This window comes from Budorcas taxicolor, chromosome 21 (genome assembly GCF_023091745.1).
Source record: "Budorcas taxicolor isolate Tak-1 chromosome 21, Takin1.1, whole genome shotgun sequence".
NCBI lineage: Eukaryota > Metazoa > Chordata > Mammalia > Artiodactyla > Bovidae > Budorcas > Budorcas taxicolor.
Window position 1 is genome coordinate 27,390,496 of NC_068930.1, and position 15,587 is coordinate 27,406,082.

The window sequence follows — 15,587 nt, forward strand, 5'->3', positions numbered from 1 at the left end:
TCTCTCTCCACGTGCACACACTGCTCACCCAGCTTGCTCTGTCGTTCATTATGCCCATTACCTCCGCTGCCTCAGCCACGTCCCTCTCATGTGCCCCTGCAGCATCCTGTCCCTCCCTCTCCTGGATGACCCTCTCACCTGACTTGGAATGATCTACTTGCTGATCTCGTCTCAGTCCACTCCCAGCCCTAGACAGTGAGCTCCCTGAGGACGTGGACTGTCTCCCGTTCAGTCTCTGATGACTAGCTCAACACTCCCATTGAGGTGATACTCAGTACACTCTTATATTACTGCTGACATCAAAAACTTCTTTTGGGAACTTTTTTTTTGGTCAAAGAAAATTCATGTTTGTTAGAAGACGTTTAAGAAGTCATTTGAAATATAGAGGGATTGTAACAGATATTGTGCAAGTTAGATTAAAATGGAAAGTTACACTGAGAAATTTCGATAGTCGTCAGTGGATTTCATACTTCTTTTTTAAGATTAAATTTTAAATTGGAGTATAGTTGATTTACGATGTTGCATTAATTTCTGCTGTATGGCAAAGTGATTCAGCCATACATATACACATACCCACTGTTTTGGGAACTTTGCGATGACATGAATCATCGTGGCATTCATCGGTACAGCTTCTTACAAATTAAGTGATTAATTGAGTAATTGCAATTACACTACCAGTCTTCCCTGGTGGCTCAGCAGTAAAGAATTCACCGGCAATACAGGAGATGTGGGTTTGATCCCTGGGTTGGGAAGACCCCCTGGAGAAGGAAATGGCAACCCACTCCAATATTCATGCCTGGGAAATCCCATGGACAGAGGAGCCTGGTGAACTACAGTCCATGGGGTCGAAAAGAGTTGGGCTTGACTTAGTGACTAAACGACAAACAACAAGAACAAAACAACAAGAACTAGAGACATGAAAGAACATGGCAGGGCCCATGGAGTTTATGGGGAGGTGGGCTGGACCCCTGGATTCCCCACCACAAATCTGGACCCCTTTCTAAATGTGAATATCCATCACCACTTTTAACAGGTGTCCAGCATCTCCAAGTTTGGCTTATGAGTGTGACTTTCCATGTGTCTGGTACTGTTCGTAAAACTAATCCTATGTTTATTCAGGATTTAAACCTCAGTGACATTTTCATGTCAAACAAATGTGGAACGATGGGGTTGTGTTTTTAAGCCTGCAAAAGAAAATTACTATCATTCCATACATCATTAAAAAATTAAAATTATACCTTCAAAATATACCAACTTAAATCCCCAAACCTGTGTCTCAGCCAATGTCCTGCTTGGAACAAACACTATAGTTTGCCTTTCTCCTTTTAAAAAAGAACAGAAGATAATCTGTTTGTTACAATTTCTTCTGATGTATGCCTCCAGTATAGCTTTGTTAACCATTGAATTGTTGGGATTAATGTTAGCATCTTAATTTTATAAAAGCATGACTTTGGGTTTTCAAGAAGTCTTTACCATTTGATGCTAAACCCCCAGTATTTTTGGATAGTTTATGGGAATTCGAGTGATGCCATTTTCTGCACAGGGAGCAGAGACATCCTGACTATAAATCACCATCTTCCTATCGCCTTGCTTGTTTAAGAATTCTGAAAGGCAGGAGCATCCAAAAGGCAAATCTGGCAGCTCTGCTGATGTGTTAGCACTGAAGACTTCCTGCCCTGCTGAGCTTAGAAAAACAAACTGGCTTAGGATGAATATAAATGTTTTGGGGAGTATATGCAAACAGCACATTTCTGTCTTTTTCTTCTCTTGGAAGCCTGCGTTTTGAAAGCCTGTAGGATTTCAGCTGCATAGACGAGCTGTTTCCTGAAAGAAAGAAAGCCATGAGGGTGAGAAAGACCTTGAATAAACATGACTGTGTCCCCGATGTGTTTCTGGACTCTGTCAGGTTGGGTGATGTCTTGTTGCCAAATGGGGAAGCACTGGTAACATTTTTCCCTTTCCTCCATTTCTTTCTCTTTCCTCCTTTTCTTCCTTCTTTCTTTCTCCATCCCTCTCTTCCTTCTTCCTCTCTCCCTCCCTCCCTCCCTCCCTCCTTGTCTTTCTCGTCCTCTCTCTCTCCCTTCCTCCCTCCTTCCTTCCATTTTTCTCTCTTTCTCCCTCCCTTCCTCTCTCCCTCCTTCCCTGTCTCCTGCGCTCTCTCTCTCTTCCACTCCCTCCCTCTTTTGCTTCCTTCCTTCTTTTCCTCCCTTTCTCTCCCTCTCTCTCTCCCTTCCTCCCTCCTTCCTTCCATTCTTCTCTCTTTCTCCCTCCCTTCCTCTCTCCCTCCTTCCCTGTCTCCTGCGCACACTCTCTCTTCCACTCCCTCCCTCTTTTCCTTCCTCCCTCTGTCCCTGCCTTTCTCTCCCTCTCTCTCCCCTGCCTCCCTTCCCTCCTTCCTTTTCCTCTCTCACTGATGGGCTTATACAAGTTCATGTCTTGGGACACACACTGATTTGCATTATGCTTAGCATTGGATTCTGACGTTGGCAACAAAGACACTGTGCCCATGTAATCAATCTGTTGTCCAGTAACGGTGTTTTCTGCCTATTTAGGCCTGCACTTGTGCTCTTGGGGCCTGGGCAGGGTGGGCTGTGGCTCGCTGGGCGCAGGAGACATTGGAACAGCCAGAGAGGAGGGCTGGGGCCTGGCCTGGCTGGAGTCGGAGAGCTGTGGAGGCAGACAGGCACTTGGGGCCAAGGAGCAAAGCGTCACAGCGCTGCTGTAGGTAGAAGCAAATGACTCCAGAGCCTGGCAGATCCCAGGTTCCTAGAGAGAGTCAACGCTGCGATGCCTGCAAGGAAAAGGGCAGGCTCCAACTCGTGTGTTTGGAAAAGTGGAAAATAAGAAGTGTTTCCCTAAGAAACGCTCCCCTACCTTGCCCCCCTTATCCTGACCACTCTATTTAAGACTGCGGGGACTTCCCTGGTGGTCCAGTGGGCCCAGTGGTTGAGACTTCGCCTTTAAATGCAGGGGATGGCGGGTTTGATCCCTGTTTGGGGGGCTAAGATCCCACGTGCCCTGACAGCATAGAGCCAAAACATAAAAACCAGGAGCAATACCATATTAATAACAAATCAATCCAATAAAAACTTTAAAATGATCCACATGAAAAGAAAAACCTTAAATAAAACAAAGAGCCATTGCAATTTATACCCCTGCACGTCCAACTTCTTTTTCCCGTATGATATTATGCCATGCCATGCCGTGCCATGCGTGTGTGGTCAGTCACGTCCAATTCTCGGTGACCCCATGGACTGTAGCCCACCAGGTTTTTCTGTCTGTGGGATTTCCCAGGCAAGAATACTGGAGTAGCTTGCCCTTCTCTTCTCCAGGGGCTCTTCCCGACCGAAGGATCAAACCCACATCTCTTGTATCTTCTGCATTGGCAGGTGGATTCCTCACCACCATGCCACTTGGGAAGCCATGTGACATTGTACAACTTATATATTATGTTCATTTTCTGTTTCCCCTAATTAGAATATGAACTTCTTGAGAAAAGTGATTTCTGTCTGCTACAGCCTCAGGGCCTAGTAGGTGCTCAACAAACAGTATGTTGACCCTGGACATACCATCAAGAAGTATCTGGACAACAATGTTTTGGGGAGTCCCCTCCTCCTGCCATTTAGGGTAAAGTAAAATAGTGATTTGTACTCTATTTAAAAAGCAAAGATGCCTTTTCTCTGCCAGGGAGGTAATCATGAGTGTCAGTGGGGAAGGGGCTGTGGGAAAAATAAAAATGTCACTTTGAGATCAAAGGGTAGATTCCACTTCCCAGACTGGATCCGCCCGAGACTGGTCCTCCCTCAGCCTTGTACCCCTGATAGGGTGGACGTGATGATGCTGGGGAGGGAGTTAGAGAGATTCTCCCAGGAAACACCTCCCTTCTCCATGGCACTTTCCCTTCTGGATTATTCTCACACACAGAACTTCTCAGCAACCACAGTTTTGCTCACTTTCCTCGAATAAATGATCACTTCTCTATGCGGATGATCACCGGTATGACTGGACCAGGAAGAGGGGAGGGATTAGGAGAAGGAAAAAGTTGGGTAGGAAGTTTACAACTGATGAAGATTTGTGATGATCATCCATCTAGATTTTTCTTTACCTGTGGAGTGCTGTTCAGGGAATACAATTTTCCAATTCTTTCCCCTGAGGTGTTTTACAGTTATTTCCACGTGACATTTTGGTGATTGAGGCTCTTTCCAATGGGTGAGCTTACTTCAAGTCCTTGAAAAATGGGCTCCTAAGTACAGTTTTGTGGGAGGGGTGGGCTCCAGGGAAAGAGGATCTATATTGTGTATATTGGCACAGGCAGGCTTTCTTTCCTCTCCCCGTTTAGAGTAATAGTCTAGTTTTTAAATAACCCCTTGTGAAGTGCCAGCGTGGTCTTCAGCCAGAGCATTCTCGTCTTTCTGTGGCAGAAAGAATATTCAAACATCAGTCATGTCGGGCTCTCCGTGGGGTGGGAAGGGCAACCTATGTTGGTTTTTCTAGGAAAGACAATTAATTATTGACTTTCTTGTATGCACCAAGTCTATTGCTGAGGACTGAAGAGGGTTCACATATATAAAGAAGTATTGTGATTTCATGTTCAGGTTTTCTCCTTTCAAGGAACTATTAATACAAGGTGAAGTCTGTTCCAGCAAGATCTTTTCACAGATTACTTTTGGCCTTGCTCGCCAGGGCTGATTAAAGATGTGTGTGTGTGTGTGTGTGTGTCTGTATGTGAGTGTGTGTGTGTATGTGAGTGTGTATGTGACTGTGTATGTATGTGAGTGTGAGTGTGTGTATGTGTGTATGTGAGTGTGTGTGTATGTGTGTGTGAGTGTGTGTGTATGTGAGTGTGTGTGTGAGTGTGTGTGTACGTGAGTGTGTGTGAGTGTGTGTATGTGAGTGTGTGTGAGTGTGAGTGTGTGTATGTGAGTGTGTGTGAGTATGTGAGTGTGAGTTTGTGTGTATGTGAGTGTGTGTGAGTGTGTGTGTGTGAGTGTGTGTGTATGTGAGTGTGTGTGTATGTGTGTGTGTATGTGAGTGTGTATGTGTGTGTGTATGTGAGTGTATGTGTGTACGTGAGTGTGTGTGAGTGTGTGTATGTGAGTGTGTGTGTGTGTATGTGAGTGTGTGTGAGTATGTGAGTGTGAGTTTGTGTGTATGTGTGTGTGTGTGAGTGTGTGTGTGAGTGTGTGCATGTGAGTGTGGGTGAGTGTGAGTGTGCGTGAGAGAGTGTGTGTGTGAGTGTGAGTGTGTGAGTGTGTGTGCGAGTGTGTGTGTATGTGAGTGTGTGTATGTATGTGAGTGTGTGTGTGAGTGTGTGTGTATGTGAGTGTATGTGTGTATGTGTGTGTATGTGAGTGTGTGTGTGTATGTGAGTGTATGTGTGAGTGTGTGTGAGTGTGTGTGAGTGTGTGTGTGTGTGTGTAGGCGGAGGAGATGGGAGGAGAGAGAAAGAGAAATTTGAGACTATGTGTTTAGTGGGGCTTCCTTGGTGGCTCACTGGTAAAGAATCTGCCTGCCAATGCAGGAATCTGGAAGATCCCCTGGAGAAGGGGATGGCAACCCACTCCAGTACCCTTGCCTGGAAAATCCCATGGACAGAAGAGCCTGGTGAGCTGCAGTCCATGGGGTCGCATAAGAGTGGGACACAGCTCAGCAACTAAACACCGCTACACCATGTGTTTAGTGGCAGGTGGAAGAGTGCTGCTGTGAGTGACGTTGATAAGATCCATATTCCAGTTAGCGAAAGAGTCTTAATAGGAAAAGTTTAAACTCAAGGAAAGACCTTCTCCGAGGAACAGCTCATTCCGAATATGCACACCCACGAGGCATCACCCTCCTCTCAGCACTAGGAGGGACCCAGAAGGGTCTGCCACTCATGTTTCTTTGGAAAATGTGACTCAGAGTGAAGGTGAAGTTTGCAACGACCTGGTGTTGGTGTTTCTGTAACATGGTATGGAAAACCTCGAACAAACTTTTTGACCAATCCAATATTTTAGCTGAGATGTACTTGTACTCAGGCATTTATTCAAGTGATAGGCCCTTCAACCCAGTAAGAGAGAGAGAATGTATTCTCTCAGTCATGTCCGACTTCTTATGACCCTATGGACTGTAGGCTGCCAGGCTCCTCTGTCCATGTGATTTCCCAGTCAAGAATACTGGGGTGGGTGGCCATTTTCCTCCTCCCAGGGATCTTCCTGAACCAGGGATTGAACGTGCATCTGCTGTGCCTTCTGCATTGCATGTGGGTTCTTTACCCACTGAGTCATTGGGGAAGCCCAGTGGATTCGTCTGTTGATGGTAAATAGAGAAGAGGAACCTTAAATTCCTAGTATCATTTTTTGTTAAGACTCAAATAATTGTGAAAACTCATTTTCTTTCAGCTAATCCTGTCAACCTTGGCAGAGTAAATATATTTCATATTTAATTATGAAGTGAAACATCTTGGGATGATGACATCCTACTTGAAAAACCAAAATGATCCAGAAAGTTTCTTTTTGAGCCTTCATTTCAGGTTCCGGAAACAAAATGCATATCGTGCATCTTGGAACAAAAATGCACTTGGTATCCTGAATTTAAATAATGTTGGTTAACTTGATTATTCCCTCATGGACCTTGGAAGGTAGAAACTGTAAAATCCCGTGTGTAATCCAGGATGGGAGGAATAACACCCAGAGACCCTCCAGGGAATGTATTCCTTGCAGGCTGACCCAGAGTCCGGGGATTCTGTTTAAAACATACACTTAAAGACTCAACAAATATTATCATTTAAGGGGACTCATTGGAAAAGACCCTGATGCTGGGAAGGATTGAAGGCAGGAGGAGAAGGGGATGGCAGAGAATGAGATGGCTGGATGGCATCACTTACTCGATGGACATGAGTTTGAGCAAGCTCCAGGAGTTGGTGATGTACAGGGAAGCCTGGCGTGCTGCAGTCCATGGAATTGCAAAGAATTAGACATGACTGAGCTGAACTGAGCTGAACTCCTTTCCCTGGCGGTCTAGTGGTTAAGACTCTGTGCTCTGGATTCAGGGGGTAGAAGTTCGATCCCTGGTCAGGGAACTAAGATTCAACATACCACACAGTGCAGCCAAAAAAAGGAAAAAAATATAAAGGACCTTTCACCTGTAGGAGTGGTCTGCACCTTCCATCCTGGAGCTAACTCTTCCCTGTAGACCTTAGCTGCCGTTAATTGAGACTGACTTCTTATGCATTCAAATTCCTGATGGTGACTTTAATTGGCCTCTTTTAAACCCTGGTGTCACAGGAAATTGCAGTGCCATAGTAGCTTAGGGGACTTCCCTGGCAGTCCAGTGGTCAAGTCTTTGTCTCTTAATGCAGAGGGGGTATGGGTCTGATGGGGCGCTAAGCTCCCGTTTGCCTCATGACAAAAAAACAAAAACAAAAAACCCCAATAAAACAGAAACAATAATGTAACAAATTCAATGAAGACTTTAAAAAATGGTTAACATAAAAAAAAAAAATTAAAAAAATAGTGACTCAGGGTTATGCCTTCGTATCCTTTGGCTTTTGTCCTGACCTATAAAGCCCAGCTGGAGTCTCAGTTCTTGGAACTAGTGTCTTACTTCCATGTGTTGTCTGTGTCACTACAGAATCTGCAGTCTGTTTGTTGACTCTCTAGTGACCAAGTTGAGGATTCTGAAATGAGGAGCCTCAAAGCTGGTTAAGTCCCTGCCAGCCTGGAGAAGAGCCTCATTCTCAGTCTTGTCCCAGCAAAGTGTTTGTGGCTGAAACAAGGAGGCAGAGCTCATGTTCAAATTCAGGCTGACACGAAGTGGGGAGAGAGCGATGCAACCTTTGATAAATGGAGTCAGGGTCCAAAGAGAGCCTTGGCCGGCTGGGGTGATGGGTCAGATCCAAAGAGAGCCTGGATGATCAGGGATAGTACAGTCCAGCTCTCCACTACAGACATGACTTCACAGTGACAGGTAGGAAAGAGCCTTGAAAGGTGAAAGTGAAAAGTCAGTGTTAGTCACTCAGTTGTGTCTGACTCTTTGCAACCCCATGGACTAAAGCCTGCCAGACTTCTCTGTTCATGGGATTCTCCAGGCAAGAATATTGAAGTGGGTAGCCATTCCCTTCTCCAGGGGATCTTCATAACCCAAGAATCAAACCTGGGTCTCCTGCATTGCAGGCAGATTCTTTACTGTCTGAGCCACCGGGAAGCCTAGGAAAGAACCTTACTGACCTTTATTGACCACAGTTCTGTAGAGGTCAGTGGTATGGTGCTTGGCTGTGTTCATGCTCTGGAGAGAGATAGACATCCAGCTATAGTGCTCAGACCAAGCTTGGGAGAAGGGTTTAAAATGACTTGTTGAAATTCAGTGGGAATCCCACTGTATAATGGTCAACGGTGACCACTTGACTTTTGAGGCATATTGAGTTCCCATTCTTTTGTATAGAAACACCTACTTCTCCACTTGTCTCTCCTTCCATCATATCAGCTAAACCTTTTGCCAAGTCTTGAGAGACATTCTCTATCCTACCCAGGGTGTTGATGGAGGCTTCTTGTTGTTCAGTAGCTCAGTTATGTCCAACTCTTTGAGACTGCATGGACTACAGCACACCAGGCTTCCCAGTCCTTGGCCATCTCCCAGAGTTTGTTCAAACTGATGTCCATTGAGTCGATGATGCCATCTAGCCATCTTATCCTCTGTTACCCCCTTCTCCTCCCCTCAATCTTTCCCAACATTGGGATCTTTTACAGTGAGCTGGCTCTTCGCATCAGGTGGCCAAAGTTATTGGAGCTTCAGCTTCAGCGTCAGTCCTTCCAAGGAATAGTCAGGATTGATTTCCTTTAGGATTGACTGGTTTGATCTCCTTGCTGTTCAAGGGACTCTCAAGGGTCTTATCCAACACCGTAATCCGAAAGCATCAATTATTTGGCTCTCAGCCTTCTTTATGGTCCAACTGTCACATCCATACATGACTACTGGAAAAACCATAGCTCTGATTATATGGATGGAGTCTAGGACACGCAAACCTTGTCCTTGAATTGCCATCCCTTACTCTCTCCTGCCAAAGTCAAAGCCTTTGGCTGGAGGGGGAGGTGAGTAAGCTGCATTCTTGGGTCCCTGAAGGGGCCGTCTGGATCCTCCTGACCCCCAGCCCACGTGACTCAGCAGTTTTGGACAGTGGCTGGTGGGATGATGCATTTTGGCAGCTTCTCTCCTTGGTTCTGGATCTGTGTCATGGGAAGCTTGCACATATCCTGGTCCAGCCTCTCTTCCCCCACCCCACCTCCCCGTCCTCCCTTCAATTGTTGCTGCCTAAGGGGCCTGACCTCCTCAGTCACCCTGTCCTGTGAGGCGCCACCTGCCACCAAGTCTCCCCAACATTTAGGAAGTTGGCTCCCTATCCGGTGAGAATGGCAGTGTGTGTTTGTTGCTGCCCAGGCTGCTTGCTTTCTGAAGTCATAAGAGAACTTAGCCATTTCTCCTTAAGGAAAAGTCTGGTTTTCCTAAGACTGCCCCCATGGAGGGAGCTGGGGGGATGGGATGGGGGTGAACTTTCACTTGGCAGCTGGGCTACAGTCCATGGAGTCGCAAAGAGTTGGACATAACTTAGTGGCTGCACAGCAACTTAGTGGCTGCACAAGAGCAACAGCAAAAGTTTCTTCCAGTTATATAGATCTGTGACTCAAATGTTGGTTCCTGCCTAGATTCTGCTGTGTTTAGACTTCAGAATTCAACTTAGTATATGTGCATTTGCTAGAGGGGAGGGGAAGACAGGGGAAGGCTGTAGGGGAGGATGACAGAAAAGTGGAAAGGTGCCTCATTCCACCCTTGGGGAGCAATGGGCCACTTCAGAATAGTTTGCTGGATTTCTTTTATTTTTTGTTTTAACCTGTATCTCTTCTATGGATTTCCTTCCCATTCAGGTCACCCCAGAGCACTGAATGGAGTTTCCTGAGCTGTACTGTAGGTTCTCATTAGTTACCTAGTATAAATGCATTTTGCATGCTCAGTTGCTTCAGTTGTGTCTGACTCTGTGTGACCCCATGGACTGTAGCCGACCAGGCTCCTCTGCCAGTGGCATTCTCCAGGCAAGAATACTGGACTAGTGGGTTGCCATTTCCACCTCCAGGGGAATCTTCCCGACCCAGGTGTCAAACCTACATCTTCTGCGTCATAGGCAGATTATTTACTGCTGAGCCACCAGGGAAGTGGTATCAATCTCAGTCTCACGGTTTCTCCCAACCCTAGTTTGCTAGATTCTGACAAACCCCTGTTGCCTTCTGAGGGAGTAAGCTCCTTGTCATAAAGGTATTCACTTAGAGGCTGCAGGGCATCGGGCAGAATTGCTGAGGGGGACAGGCTGGATTGGATGACTGAGAAGGTCCCTTCCAGCACTGAGCTTTCATTATCCTGGGATGCTACAGGTCAGCACTTCAGACTTCACACAAGCATGGCGGCCCACGCTGACCACCACAGATGGAGAGGACTTGGACTGCACCAGGCTGCAGCATCAGCTCCCACAGGACTGAAAATTGACTTGGGAGGAAGGATTTTGATCAAGAGAGGTGAATGTAAAATCAGTCCATCAGTGACATGGGGTGTGATGTGAGCCTAGAGAGAATCTGGTCTAGCTCAGGGGCTGAAAAGAAAAAGTGAAAGTGTTAGTTACTCAGTCATGTCCAACTCTTTGAGAGCTCATGGACTGTAGCCCGCCAGGCTCCTCTGTCCATGGGATTCTCCAGGCAAGAATACTGGAGTGGGTAGCCATTCCCTTCTCCAGGGGATCTTCTCGACCCTGGGATCAAACCTGGGTCTCCTGCACTGCAGGCAGATTTTTTACTGTCTGAGCCATCAGGGAAGCCCTAGTCCAGGAACTGGTAGCCTTTAATTCCCACACAATGGGTTTGGCGAGAAATTTCGCCCCCTACTGCATGGCTCAGGTAGTGGCTATCAGTCTTAGACTCACTGACTCACACCAGACATCTCCATGGGGAACACAGACATGACGGAGACACAGCCCTCACTCAGCCTTCTGGAACTGCCTCCACAATGCTGCACTGAGATGCCTTTGGGGAGAGGCAGAAGCCTGGAATAGGAATACAGTTAACAAAATGTAAGGCAAACACATATCATTTTACCCAATCGAATTTCCAAAAAAAAAAAAAAAGGCTCATTGGAGCTTAAGAAATGTTTGTAGTTGTTGTTAATAGCATAGAAGAAGCACAGCAGACAAATACTCTGATCACAGAGGCTTAGGACAGTCCCCCTTGCTGCAGAAAGCAGCCACTTGGGAGTACATGTGGCAGCATGTTTTTTTTCAGTGGTGGGGCAGCTTCAGAGGAGCCCAGGAAGGAGAGCCAGCTTGGAGGTGAGACAGCTGAAGGGAGCTGGGGTGGGGAGGGTTGGAGAAGATGATGGGGATAAACGGATGATGATTTTGGAACCAGGCATCCCTGGGACCTAGTATGTGCACGCGTGTTAACACTTTAGTCGTGTCCGACTCTTTGCGACCCCATGGACTGCAGCACACCAGGCTTCCCTGTCTTTCACTGTCTCCTGGAGTTTATTCAAACTTACGCCCGATGAGTCGGTGATGCCATCCAACCATCTCATCCTCTGTCTCCTCCTTTCTCCTTTGGCCTTCAGTCTTTCCCAGCACCAGGGTCTTTTTGCAGTGAGTCGGCTCTTTGCATCAGGTGGCCAAAGTGTTGGAGCTTCAGCTTCATCATCAGTCCTTCCAATGAATATTCAAGGTTGATTTCCTTTAGGATTGAGTGGTTTGATCTCCTTGCCATCCAAGAGAATCTCAAAAACCTTCTCTAACACCCCACTTCTTATATAGAGTTAAACAACACTCTCCCAACTTTATTTGCATATCCCTCTGTTTATTTACTTTGTAGCACTTAGAGCTTTAATTTTCATATTTAGAAATTTTTGCTTTTTTAAAAAATCTATCTCTTCCACTAGAGTATAACCTCCATGAAAAGAGATACCTTATCTTTCTTGTATGTCATTGTATCCAAAGTACTCAGAACAGTTTCAGGCATATAGTAGGTGCTCAATAAATATGTGTTGGCTGTATGGTCAACTAAAGATAAGCATCATACAGGATTGTAGTTTTTTAGTCGCTAAATTATGTCCAACTCTTTTGAGACCCCCATGGACCGTAGCCCGCGAGGCTCTTCTGTCCTTAGGATTGTCCCTCCTCTTGTCCCAGGCAAGAATACTGGAAGGGGTTGCCATTTCCTTCTCCAGGAGATCTCCTCAACCCAGGGATCCAACCCTCATTTCCTTCGTCCTCTGCACCTCAGGGGGATTCTGTACTGCTGAGGCGTCTGAGAAGCCCGTTATACAGGGAGGCTTTGTGTATTTAGGGAGCTAGTTTCGGGTGATCATCTTAGGCTGCTCCCAGCCCCCAGCCTTTGGTGAAATGACCTAACTTTGTCTTTGCACATGATTGCTAACAGGTTTCACCACTGGCTCCTGCTCTGTGCTGTTTGGCAAGCATCTTAACTCTCAGAGCCTTAGTTCACTCATTTCTAAATTTAGGAGTTTGACCTAGATGACCTCTAAGGCCTCTTCAGGCATTTAAAACTATGATTCTATGATCTCTGAAGCCAATAGAGGCAGGTAACATTTATTGATCTTTGCTGAGCATTTTGGTTATCAGCTTCCATGAATTATCTTAAGATAGAATCCATTATTTTCTAGTAGTTATATAAAATTTGGCCCTGAGGTTTACCTAGATGTGTTTTTATTTTGATGAGAAAAACAATACTTTTACAAATACTCAAGCTTCCTAGGAAATACAGAAATGAATTTTACCATCAAATTCACCTTTGATTTTCATATGCAAGTTTTTATTCCCATCTCAGTTTTTTTTAAATTATTTTTCCAGATATGATCCAGAAATCTGTATGCATATTTCCTCAGTGAATTCTTAACCAGATGAACGTCAGTATTTGGAAATTACTACACAGATTGTTGGAGATTGGAGGGGAACAAAAGGAGAAAAATATATTTGTTTGAGTTTCTACACGATAAGGAACATAAGCTAGATGAGAAGTCTACTGCTAGTAATTCATCTAGTCCTCAAAAGTGATTTTTTAAAGATTTATTTTTAATTGGGGGTATAGTTGTTTTACAATATAGTGCTTATACTGTACAGTGCAGTGGATCAGCTATGTGTGTGTTAGTGGCTCAGTTGTGTCCTACTCCCTGAGACCCCATGGACTATAGCCCCACAGGCGCCTCTGTCCATGGACTTCTCCAGGCAAGGATACTGGAGTGTGTTGCCATTCACCCTCCAAGGGATCTTTCTGACCCATGTATCAAGCCTGGGTCTCCTGCATTGCCGGCAGACTCGTTTGAGTGCTTCATTACCATTTGAGCCACTAGGGAAGCTCAAATCAGCTATACATATATATATCCTCTCCTTTTTGGATTTCCTTCCCATTTAGGTCACCACAAAGCATTGAGTAGAATTCCCTGTGCTATGCAGTAGGTTCTCATTAGGTATCTATTTTATGCATGGTATCAATAATGTGTATATGTCAATCCCAATCTCCAATTCATCCCACCCTCCTTTCCCTGCTTGGTGTCCAAAAGTTTGTTCTCTGTGTCTGTGTCTATTCTGTTTTACAAATAAGGTCATCTATACCATTTTTCTAGATTCCATAGATATGCATTAATGTACTGTATTTGCTTTTCTCTTTCTGAGTTCACTCTGTAAGACTGTCTCTAGGTCCATTCACGTCTCTGGATGGCACAGTTTTGTTCCTTTTTATAGCTGAGTAATACTCCATTGTGTATATGTACCATATCTTCTTTGTCCATTTCTCTGTCGATGGACATCTAGGTTGCTTCCATGTCCTGGCTACTGTAAATAGTGCTGCCACGAATACTGGGGAGCATGTATCTTTTTGAATTATGGTGGGGTTGCTGGGTTATATGGAAGATTTACCCATAGGTTTTAAGGAATCTCCATAATGGATATATCAGTTTACATTCCCACCAACAGTGCAAGAGGGTTCCCTTTTCTCTACACCCTCTCCAGCTTTTATTTGTAGAAGTCTAATAAATACAATTTAAAGTCAGAACAGTGGCTCACAAAGCAGAAGGTAATCAGCTATAGTTAAGTGTCTTCTCTTTTTTGCACACTAACGAATACTGAGGGGTGACAAGCTTTAATACAAGGAAGACTTTTTACTTTTTCTGATATTTCACAGAGAGCTCCGTGGAACACTGCTAACACGTGTTGGGGTCTTCTTTTCTTTGTAGGGGCTGTGGCTTTAGCGTCCCTTCCTTTTCCTCCCAGGGCAGCAGACATATTCTGTGCCCTAAACAGATAACTAACGAGAAGCTACTGTATAGCTCAGGGAATTCTGCTCAGTGTTCTATGGTGATCTAAATAAGAAGGAACTCAAAACAAGAGAGGATATATGCACCTCTGTTACAGGATGGAAGAAATAAGTGTGTTTCTTACTCCTTCACCAAACAATCACAACAGAAAGAAAGGAGGTTGTTTCCATGTCTTGGCTATTGTAAATAGGCACTTCCCCTTTCTTGGTGAAACCTTTCGTGGTTGGATTCTTATGGACTCACCCTTTTCAGAGACTGCCTATTGGGAGTCCTTTGTTATTGTTGTGTAATTGTTAAGTTGTGTCTGACCCTTTTGCAACTTCATGGACTATAGACTGCCAGGCTCCTCTGTCTATGGGATTTTCCAGGCAGGAATAATGGAGTTGGTTGCCATTTCCTTCTCCAAGGAATTTTCCTGAGCCAGGGATCTAACCTGCATCTCCTGCATTGGCAGGCAGATTCTTTACCACTGAGCCACCAGGGAAGCCCACTGGGGGTCCTTACTGAGGCCTTATTTGTAACCAAGCAATCTTGCCTTTCAGACCACAGCAGAGAAGTCTCCTGGGGCCTACTTCCTTCCTGAGTTTGCACTTTCCCCTCAGGGGAGTTTTCTGGAGGACACCACCGGGGAGCAGTTCCTCACGTATCGCTATGACGACCAGGTAAGAGCCTCACTGGAGAGCCTATTTTTGGCTCTGCCATTTGCCAGTTGCAGGAAACAGTTTCTCAAAAATAGCTTCAAAATCTTTCTATTTCCTCCTCAGCACAACTAGTACAATAGACCCGTGACATCAGGAAGGACCCTGAAACCCCGGGCTGCCCATGCTTGCGAGTAGCTTCCTGCTCAGGGTGTGGCTCCTGCTCTGGTTGTGGCATTGGCTTGAGAGACACGGTCTCTGATTTTCATCGGAAATATTTAAATATTAAGATAAATATTTAAATTTGTTCAATTTAGCTATTGCCAAATTCATCATGTGATTCTGAAATTATCTAAAAGTTCTGTTTTCTGATTAAGCTTTGCTTTCATTGCCCTCTGAGCTCTTATTTAAATTTTTTTGACCAGTACCAAAACTTACCTTTATCAAGCCCATTTTCCAGAAAGGAAAACAGATGCCTGCCTCTCTGTGAGTGTGCTTGTGTGCACATGGGTGTGTGTTTAAATCACTGCACAAAACCCCACTGGAGAGCAAGACTTGAGCTTGGCTGAGATGCAGAGAGCAAAACTGCACCCTCGGTACTATGCCTTCTCATTC

At 45.2% G+C, this 15,587-nt stretch overlaps 1 protein-coding gene across 1 annotated transcript in view; it reads left to right on the top strand.

Annotated features, from left to right (window-relative positions):
• Positions 1-15,587, top strand: part of ADAMTSL3 (ADAMTS like 3) — a 368,734-nt gene that overhangs the window by 43,877 nt on the left and 309,270 nt on the right. Inside the window, exon 3 of the mRNA XM_052659478.1 lies at positions 14,877-14,996. Within this exon, the coding sequence (XP_052515438.1) occupies positions 14,877-14,996 (120 nt within the window). The remainder of the gene's footprint in view (positions 1-14,876; positions 14,997-15,587) is intronic.